Genomic DNA, 10,534 nt, shown 5'->3' with positions numbered 1-10,534 from the left:
GTTTATTGAATATTTTTTATAACAGAAATGAGAAAATATTGTTTTTTTTCAAAAGATAGAGAATTAGAGTTCCTATTTCCAGAATCCCATCGTTGGGAGTTTGGTTGTATGAGTTTGTTTTTGGAGTAGGTGGTAGAAGGTAGAGAGATGGGAGCTGGAAGGTGTAGAGCTGTTGAAGAGTGTTATGAGGCCCATGGGCTGAGTGTTCTCACAGCAGTGCAGGTGAGGTAGCATATGTCTAATTCTGAGGAATTTGTAGAAGTCTTTCTGGTCCAGAAAATAAGTGAGGCTGGGATCCTGAAACGTTCTTATGCAAGTGTTGTTCAGCAGATCTTTGACAGAGTAAATGCCCTTTGTGTACAAGTTTACAGGTGGATATCTTCAGATAGGAGTTCCAAGGTGAGAAGAGAAGACATTGCAGAACATTTTGCAGTATATCCAAAGAGGATTACGCCAAAGAGTTCCACATTCATATGATTGGTGTTATGGTGTCCAGGAATTCTGGTCAATTTCTATCATTGCACCATGGAGAGTATTCTTCTCATCCACACTGTAATGTAGTATTATGGCTGTAGGACGGGGTGTCGGTCTCAAAAGGAGAAAAAAAGCACAGCGGTAGGTAAAGATCTATCGAATTTGGACACAGCTATGCCAGCAGACTAAAAAAGAAAGCAAATGGCAGAGTGATCCATCCCGGTTACAGTGTGTTTGTATCTATGATAAATGACAGGCTAAACCCACCTGGAAACTTTCTCCACACCTGGAGTGTGCTGAGTTCTTGGAGAACGTCTACACAGTGTTTCCAGATTGGCTTTATCACCCCAACGAGCTCGCTCCAGTTCATGGATGTCATCATTATGTTTGGAGGATCTCACCAGTCAGGAGCCTTTCCTGTCATCCTACATGTTCCCTTCTGAGGATTGTTCTATCCTTCCAAACAAATGTATGAAATCATGGATGAGTCCTCCTTCTATGTGATCTAGAAGATCTTCAATCACAATGTCTGTATGGATGAAGTGGATGGCCCAGTTTATATATTATTTATTGCTTTACAGCTTTATTCCCTCCAGGATTCATTCTTTATTTATAGAACCATTCAAGGAAGTGTTCTTACTTTGAGAGATCTCCACCACCATTCCTCTGTGACCATTACATCCTTGTCCTTTATGTCTAACATCTTCATTATGAGTGGATTGATATTTATTTTTATACTTTAAAGAATGTTTTTACATTTTCTTCACCAAAAAGATTTGATTTCAGAGGGAACCTGTTTTAATTTGTCTTCTATATGTAATAAAATATCTTTGTTAAAGTGTTGGTTCCATAAGAACTAGAATGATGAGTTCTTCCTTATCTTGTGTTATATATGAATTTCCCTGGTAGCCGTGTAAGGTAGATATTTTACAGGAATGATTATTCAGGCTCCATTCACACCAATGCGTTTTTTAGTACTTTTTGTTTTCAGAAACGCACAACAGTCCACTTAACATGGTTTCCTATGGGCCATGTTCACATCTAGGCTTTTTTTAGTTGTGTTTATGGAAAGGGTTAGGGACTTTTTTAAAAGCAAAAAGCAGCATTTTTGCTACAATAGAGTTCAATGGAGAATCTGCTGAAAACCATGGTAGTGTGTTTTTGCATTTTTATTCTGCCCAAAAAAAAAATGCACTTTGAAAAAAAAAAGCTGAACAAAACGCGGTAAAAACACGTCACAAACATATCAACATGCAAGTGTACAATCCAAACGCACATGTTCCTGTGTTAAAAATGGCGGTGTGTATAAGTGGGTGCTGCAGCGACCGTCGGCTGGAACCGAACAGAATCAGCAAGGGAGAATGTCATCAGCACAACGAGGATCACCAATATGGGGCCAAAAGTTTTAATGAATGATCACATAGTTACAGCAAGGCAATGTTTTGGAGTCTCACAGGACCCCTCCGTCACATGCCTGATGAAGGGGTCCTGCGAGACTCCGAAACATTGCCTTGCAGTAACTATGTGATCGTTCATTAAAACTTTTGGCCCCATATTGGTGATCCTCGTTGTGCTGATGACATTCTCCCTTACAAACGTATTAGAAACTCATAAAAAATGCAAAATGAACTGCAAAAAGTACTGCAAAAAGAACAAAAAGCAAATTGCATAGGTGTGAACGGAGCCCTACAGATGTTTCTCGGGGCTGCAGTTTCTCTGAGTTCCAGAAGGCGGTGATCTCACTTCTACCCAGACAGAAAGTCTCTATGGAAGATAGACAGGAAGTGATGTCAGGTACAGACAGGAAGTGATGTCAGGCAGGATGTTCCAGGTGGTTTTGAAGTAGAGAAGAGACGTTACCAGAAGTGGCAGCAGAGGAGGTAATAAGATGTTATTTCCTATTTAGACCCAGTAACCCCCCGTCAAGTCCGTCCTCTTCCTCCATAGTCATGTCCGTCCTCTTCCTCCATAGTCATGTCCGTCCTCTTCCTCCATATCCGTCCTCTTCCTCCATAGTCACGTCCGTCCTCTTCCTCCATATCATATCCATCCTCTTCCTCCATAGTCACGTCCGTCCTCTTCCTCCATAGTCACTGTGACGTCTTTTATCTCCAGCAGATGATGATACACACATATATAGTGTGGGAACCCAGATGAACCCCTTCAGGGCAGAACATTCCCCCACTTCCGGGGCCGGAACATTCTCCTCATTGTGGAGATAAATTCTAGTAATATGGTCCTCTAAACAAACAGCACTGACAATAAATAGACAAGACAAGGACCATCCTGACCATACATGGCCTACAAAGGGCAATGATGACACTACACAGGCAGCCAATGGGCAATCATTACACTATGCAGCCAACACAATGATGGAGTGCCGGGGTCAGGAGTATGGAGCATAGAGTCCCTTACATTGCTGCTCAGGAGGAAGAAAACATTCCCCAGCCGGCCATGAAGAATATGTTCCATCATTGGTGTCAGAGGGAGGGAAATACTGAGGGGTCTGAGGGAAATAGAGGAGCTGAGGGGTCTCTGAGGAGGTAGTGGGACTAAAGAACTCTGGATCCTCTGAGGGTTTCCTGCATCTGAAGGACTCTGGGACCTCTGAGGAGGAGGAGTAGCTGAAGAACTTTGGGAGTCTGTTAGGAGGTAATAGGGCTGAACAACTCTGAGAGGTTAGTGGGGCTGAAGGACTGTGGGGGCCTCTGAGGGGTATTCAGGCTGCAAGGCTCTGAGGTAAGAGGGGGCTTTAGGGCTCATAGGAACTCTTGGTCTCTGATGGTCCTCCCACCCCACCTTCACTTACTTTTCTGACCTCCTTAAAGAACTCCTCCCAGCACATGTAGGGAGTCTTCACCTCTCCATCTCACTGGTCAAGACACAAAATAGAACAAAGAAGGACACTTGGTCCTTGGGGAGGTCTGTATGCATAGTATTGCTTAACCACTTGCCTACCAGGCACTTATACCCCCTTCCTTACCAGGCCAATTTTCAGCTTTCAGCACTGCCGCACTTTGATTGACAATTGCGCGGTCATGCAACATTGTACCCATATGAAATTTTGATCATTTTTTTCTCACAAATAGAGCTTTCTTTTGGTGGTATTTAATCGCCACTGGGCGCTTTACTTTTTGCGCTATAAATTAAAAATGTGCAAAAAATTTGAAAAAAAAAAAAAGTTTATTTGTATCTTTTATAAAATTTTTCAAACAGGTATTTTTTCTCCTTCACTGATTTGCGTTGATGAGGCGGCACTGATGGGCACTGATAGGCAGCACTGATGGACACTGATAGGCAGCACTAAAGGGCACTGATAGGCAGTACTAATGAGGTGGCACGGATAGGCGGCACTGATAGACAGCACTAATTAGGGGTCACGGATAGGCGGCACTGATATGCAGCACTGATAGGCGGCACTGATAGGTGACACTGATGATGGGTACTGATAGACGGCACTGACTGGCATCACTTCTGGGCACTGACTGGCGGCACTGACTGGCACAACCCCTGGGCACTGATTGGTGGCACTGACTGGCAGCACTGGTGGGCAGCACTGGTGGGTGGCACAGGTGGGTGGCACTGGTGGGCACAGGTGGGTGGGCACAGGTGGGTGGCACTGCTGGGCACATGTAGGTGGCACTTCTGGGCACAGGTAGGTGGCACTGCAGAGTGGCACAGGTGGGGGCACTGCTGGGCACAGGTGGGGGCACTGCTGGGCACAGGTGGGGGCACTGCTGGGAACGGGTGGGCGGGGCTAGTGGGCGCACTGCTGGGCGGAACTTGCGGGTGTCACTGCTGGGCACCGATCATCAGGGCACTGATCATCAGTGCCCTGATGATCGGTGCCGATCCCCGCTCTGACAACTGCCTGTTCTCGGCAGTACTTTCCTCATGATCTGACAGCGTGAGGAAAGTGCAGCCGAGAACCGGCACTTGCATTTCCCTGTGATCAGCGTGTCATTGGACACCGCTGATCATGTGGTAAAAGGCCGGTGGGATCGGCCTTTCACCACATCACGTGATCAGCTGTGTCCGTAGGACACAGCGATCACGGAGATCGCCGGGTGCGCGCCCCCTGGGGCGCGCAGGAGAGCGCGTTCTGGGAGGACGTCATATGACGTCCACTCAGAACTGGCCGGCCGCGGTGAAGCCGTCATTCGGCTATGCGCGGTCGGCAAGAGGTTAATGGGCGGACAGTCCAATACCTTCCCATACCACATAATCTGGCAGTGCCCGGTGCTGGAATTCAGAGCCAGAAAAAGCCACTGCCCCTCTGTACAATGTCCTGGAAATTTCAGAATACTTGGCAACTAAGAGATTAAACCCTTCCCCCCGCTGTCCTCCTCCTTCCCAAACATAGAAGAGATGAGAACAGACTCCTCCCCCACAGCTCTCTACTCCACCAGTTGCATCCTCCTGCTACCCAATCCCTTCTCTTACTGCAGAGAGTGACAGTGACATCACTCCTGTCAGTCAGCAGGCTTCCGGAGATTGGAACCTTGCAGCCGTAGTTCTGCCAATTATCCTGATTTCCAGCAATTCTATCCAAAAGTCATCAAGTTCCTCTTCCTGGACATCATGATGACCCAACATTGACCTCACAGCACTGCTTCAGAGCAAACAAGTCATAGGAAGGATCGTATTTATCATTCCTTGTCTGCAGATCTAAAACTAATCAAAACCATTTCAGAGACCAAACAAACCCAACATAGAAATAGGGATTTCTGATGCAGCAGGTCAAGAGGGTCTCAGGACCTTGAAAATTTAGTAAACCCTAAACAGTCCAGACCAACTGTCTTCCCATGGGGGGAGTAGTTCTTCAATGTCCAGCAACCCTCCTATTCCCCCCTCACATCCACATCCTATTATTGTGTGACCAATACCATCCAAATCATTCTTACTTTCATTTCCCAAAGTTATCCGTCTACAAGGAGACCTGTATAGATCACATGATGGCACCAATGAGGATGGAGGAGGACCGGAGTCACATGACTGAGAAGATACTAAACCTCACCCTGGAGATCATCTACCTGCTGACCGGAGAGGTGAGGAGGATTCTGGGAGGTCACATGACATCACTCGTATCTCTATTAATAAAACACAGACCTGACCAGAGAGGTGAGGAGGATTCTGGGAGGTCACATGACATCACTGTTATCTCTATTAATAAAACACAGACCTGACCAGAGAGGTGAGGAGGATTCTGGGAGGTCACATGATATCACTCTTATCTCTATGAATAAAACACAGACCTGACCGGAGAGGTGAGGAGGATTCTGGGAGGTCACATGACATCACTCTTTATTAATAAAACACAGACCTGACCGGAGAGGTGAGGAGGATTCTGGGAGGTCACATGACATCTCTCTCATCTCTATTAATAAAACACAGACCTGACCGGAGAGGTGAGGAGGATTCTGGGAGGTCACATGACATCACTCTTATCTCTATTAATAAAACACAGACCTGACCGGAGAGGTGAGGAGGATTCTGGGAGGTCACATGACATCACTCTTATCCCTATTAATAAATCACAGACCTGACCGGAGAGGTGAGGAGGATTCTGGGAGTCTAACATGATATTCCTATTGGTTCCTCAATACAGAGATTTCCTCCTCTGAAGTCAGGTGATCATATGACCATCACAGTGCCTCCATGTGACTCCCTAAACCCTGAGAGACACAACATGCAGAAGATTCTAGAAGTCACCAAGAAGATGATGGAGCTGCTGACAGGAGAGGTGAGCGGTGCCGGGAATTCTGGGACATTCTCCAGTAACAGACAAGGGATGTGTCTGGATGGTGACTGTATCATTGTGTGTGTCAGGTTCCTATAAGGTGTCAGGGTGTCACTGTCTATTTCTCCATGGAGGAGTGGGAGTATTTAGAAGGACACAAGGATCTCTACAAGGACGTCATGATGGACAATCAGCCGCCCCTCACATCACCGGGTAAGAGGAGACTTTATTGTAAAGGAGAGAGCAGTACGGAGGATCCACCTAGATCCCCCATCATCTGATAAACACATAGAAACAATGGATTCAGTCAGTGTGTGTGTTTCCTACAGATGGATCCAGTCATGGGAACCCACCAGAGAGATGTCCCCGTCCTCTGTATTCCCGGGATTCCACACAGGAAGGTCACACCATCCCTCACCATCATCAGGTAGATGAGGAACAATCACTGATAGTATCATTAGGATCTGTACATTATCTGCATTGTTACCATTGATGGCATTTTTATTATATCTTTCAGAGTGGAATCCTCGGGGATGATAATATTGATGTTAAAGAAGAGTATAAAGAGGAGGATGAGGAGTATGGAGTGATGGAGGAGTTTTCAGGACACAAGGATATGATGGAGCCACCTAATACCAGGAACCCACCAGAGAGATGTCCCCATCCTCTGTATTCCCGGGATTACACACAGGAAGGTCACACCATCCCTCATTGTTACAAGGTTGGTGGGATGGAGCATCTAAAACATGAATTTGAGGAGAAAATATGTGAATTTTTCATGTGAGCTGATTTTTTTATATTTTTGGTGAAATTTCTCATTTTCTTGGTTTAGGGTGAAGATCTGAGAGATATAAAAGTTGAGGTGAAAGCAGAAGAAGAAGAGGCGTATGTGAGGGATGATCAGCAGTCTATGGAGGAGGATGGAATAACGGGGACATTTATAGAGGAGGACACTCCTACAGAGATCAGCACAGGTGGGTCATGAACACTAAATCCATTCCTCCACCCATACTGCTCACTGATTGGTCCAGAGTAGGACGGGGACTGGGTGATATCAGCCTGTAATCCCCTGGTCACTTTCCTGAGCTGTGTTCCCCGTCCTGTATTCCTGGATTTCTCTCGGATAATCTTCCTTCTCTGTGCTGCAGACACAATTTATGTATCTAGACTGGATTTATGGAGATTCTGGGGTTCAGCTGGCAGCAAAATATTGATTTTCAGCACAGGCATTACTAGACCTAGGCACCTGGGACATGTGCTTTGGGTATTCATTACCATTCCCGGGTCTAGTAAGATCTCTGACAGAACAATTCTCCCAGGGTTCCTTGCTCTGTGGTCTGCTGGCTGTGCCGGGTGGAGGGATATGTCTGTATAGTCTCAGACCCAAGTCACTGAGTGCAGTCTCAGGAGATGGGAGGCAGCGGTGTGGGATCTCTGCAACTTGTCTACAGTAAACATTTAAGCTTCCACTGATTCCTGAATACCAATATTATGTGTCCTGACCCTCACGCTGTATAATTTATATTGTACATTACATACTCCTGACCCCTGCACTATATACTCTATGTTGTACATTACATACTCCTGACTTCAGGGTCAGTCCAGTCTTCATCTTGGTTGTTCTCCCCCCATCCTCACTCTCTGACCTCTGGTGGGGCTCAGTCCCACTGTTCTTTATGACTAAATCATGGACTAAATAAGGAAGTGCAGTACTTCTTGTGTTGGGAAGATGGCGATGAATGATAGAGGGGGTGGGGACCCTCGTCCTATAATCCCCTCATCACTGTCCCTCCTATAAAAGACAGTTCTGGTTGTTTCCTCACTCTCTGACTAAGGTCCATGAATAAAGAAATGACCTGGTAGAAGATCAGAGGAGCCATTTCCTAGTTCCCTTGAGGGTAGAATTGTAAGCTCCTCAGAGACCAAGCTGCCTGATGTGGGTGGAGTCCTGGTTTGGGGGAACCAATCAGCTCCTGTCTAGTAATCCTCTTTGTCTTTTAGTCCATGGCCGGGAGATGAGGAAAACCTCCGAGGATTGTCTCACTTTGTCTCCAGACTGGAAAGTAGAAGATGAGGACATCACACAGTATAGTCCAGGAGAAAACCCAGCTCCCTCCAATGTCCGTCCAGCCCCACCCAGTATAGATGGACCATCGGATTCCTCGTATCCTGAGGAACCTCAGACTGTGCGGGACCGGGCTGGCCTTCCAACAGAGATGAGCTTCTCCTGTCCTGAGTGCGGGAAGGGTTTCCATTTTAAATCCCATCTAAATAGGCATAAAAGATCTCACACAGGAGAAAAACCATATTCCTGTCCTGAGTGCGGGAAATGTTTTTCACAGACGTCCAATTTTTACAGACATCAGAGATCACACAAAGGGGAGAAACCACTTTCCTGTCTTGAGTGCGGGAAATGTTTTTCACAGATGTCTAGTTTGTACAGGCATCAGAGATCTCACACGGGGGAGAAGCCACTTTCCTGTCCTGAGTGTGGAAAATGTTTTGCAACAAAAACATATTTTGTCAATCATCAGAGATCTCACACGGGGGAGAAGCCTTATTGCTGTCCTGAGTGTGGGAAATGTTTTTCACAGAAGTCTCATCTTTACACACATCAGAGGTCTCACACAGGGGAAAAACCATATTCCTGTCCTGAGTGCGGGAAATGTTTTTCAGAGAAGTCCAGTCTTGACAAACATCAGAGATCTCACACTGGGGAGAAGCCGTATTCCTGTTCTGTGTGTGGGAAATGTTTCTCAGTGAAATGCAGCCTTTCCAAACATCAGAGATTGCACATGAGAGAGAAGCCACTTTCCTGTCCTGAGTGAGGGAAATGTTCCTCACTGAAGTCCTGTCTTCCTGTACATCAGGGGTCCCACACAACTCTGGAGGTGTATTAGTGCCTTGAGTGCGGGAAATGTCTTCTAGATGAATGTTGCTGGACATCCCAACTCTCATGTGGGGAAGAAGCACACCCTGATATACACCTCATCTATACTCCATGGTTGATCTTCATCATGGAAGAAACAATTCATAAGGAGATCAGAGGTCCCCAAAGACATGGATGAAGTGTGGGACCGGGTCGGCCATTGATAGCAGCAGAAGAATAAAAATGGAGTCCTGACCTGTGATTGGTTGAGTACATTTTGTGGTGGGAGATTTCACAAACACTTAGAGGTCTGTTTTTGTAATTGTGGAATGAATATGACACACATTTACCTAGTCATGATGAATATTGGCCGTATTTCATTTCATATAGTGGTTTCCTATGATCATCAGCTCCATCTAGTGGCAATAACGAGGCACTGCGGTACTATTACTACATTATGGACACTAGTTGGAGCTACACTCTTGCATTGTTTCGGTGCCTTCTGGACTGCTGGAGGTCTATATAGTGGGAGTTGTGTTCAGGGTGGCCCAGGGGACTTTTGGCATCAACTGGGAGGAGTCAGTGTTCTTTCTCTCCCCCCCACTCTAAGTGTTGATCCTCGTCTGTGCATGTGCAGTGTGGCGGGTGGACGTCAGAAGTGAGGCACTGCCTGTGTCCATGTTGGGTGGCTCAGCAATGCATGCAGAGTATTCATGGAGAGTCTCAGTGCTGTAAGCAGCTGGCAGTGTTCTCCCTCACAGACACCCCAGATGTACATGGTTGCAGCCTGGATGGCTCCTACTGGTAGACACAATGACTGGCCACAAGAGGTACCTGGGGGCAACACATGCATACTCCTTCCTGATGGGGGCTGCGGTGAGCACTGACAGGCTGGGTGGGTGATCACCTGGGGTAACCAGTGCACAGGGCCCCCTCAGCTGACCAGGATCACTCTATCATCAGTCCCACTGGCCTTATGCCTACTAGAGGGCAGAGAGGTGGGGTCAATGTCTCCTTTTGGGGCTCTGATCACATCTAGGGTATCACTGCTACCTCTAGGGGCCCCTATCCTCCTATTCCAGTGTGATTATGGAGGAATCTGCTTTCCTTGGCATCACAAATACAGGTCTGTACCTCACGCTTCGTGTATAAAGAAGAAGGTAAATATGAATCCTATCACATGAGAAGCTGCACACCAAGAAGGGTTCAAATACACAAACACTGCAAATTATTTACGTGATTAGGTGCGCTGTCCCTTTAACAAATAATCAATGCATTCAATTGTGCAAAACAACAAATAAATGAAAAGTCTAAATATATCTAAGACACCAGACCTGAGTCACACATAATGGGAAACCCCATATAGAGCTGAATGATAAATGATCAACAAATAATCATTCATATATGTGATAAACTAGGAGTGCAGAGAGAGAGCACACGGAGGCGGGGCA

The 10,534-nt window shown here is 46.3% G+C and overlaps 2 protein-coding genes across 2 annotated transcripts in view; both read left to right on the top strand.

Annotated features, from left to right (window-relative positions):
• Window positions 1–234: 234 nt before the first annotated feature.
• LOC149460728 (uncharacterized) lies at window positions 235–7,246 on the top strand. Its single transcript, XM_089679223.1, has 3 exons — window positions 235–399; window positions 6,732–6,935; window positions 7,047–7,246. The coding sequence occupies exons 1-3, from the start codon at window positions 235–237 to the stop codon at window positions 7,197–7,199; spliced, it is 522 nt and encodes a 173-aa protein (XP_089535349.1). The 3' UTR covers window positions 7,200–7,246.
• An 879-nt stretch (window positions 7,247–8,125) lies between these two features.
• LOC149460727 (uncharacterized) overlaps window positions 8,126–10,534 on the top strand; it is a 49,391-nt gene continuing 46,982 nt past the window's right edge. Inside the window, exon 1 of the mRNA XM_089679222.1 lies at window positions 8,126–9,033. Within this exon, the coding sequence (XP_089535348.1) occupies window positions 8,149–9,033 (885 nt within the window). The 5' untranslated portion in view covers window positions 8,126–8,148. The remainder of the gene's footprint in view (window positions 9,034–10,534) is intronic.

Source organism: Staurois parvus, unplaced genomic scaffold (genome assembly GCF_062004578.1).
Source record: "Staurois parvus isolate SC_StPar_1 unplaced genomic scaffold, SC_StPar_1.0 ptg000221l, whole genome shotgun sequence".
In the NCBI taxonomy this organism is placed as follows: domain Eukaryota; kingdom Metazoa; phylum Chordata; class Amphibia; order Anura; family Ranidae; genus Staurois; species Staurois parvus.
The sequence above is the reverse complement of the archived record's forward strand: the minus strand, read 5'-3'. Positions and strand labels throughout refer to the sequence as shown.

Coding starts and splice junctions, on each gene's coding strand:
- LOC149460728 (XM_089679223.1), top strand. CDS start 235: ATGTCTAATTCTGAGGAATTTGTAGAAGTCTTTCTGGTCCAGAAAATA. Junction 400..6,731: donor CTTCAGATAGGAGTTCCAAG/GTGAGAAGAGAA, acceptor TATATCTTTCAG/AGTGGAATCCTCGGGGATGA. Junction 6,936..7,046: donor CCATCCCTCATTGTTACAAG/GTTGGTGGGATG, acceptor TTCTTGGTTTAG/GGTGAAGATCTGAGAGATAT.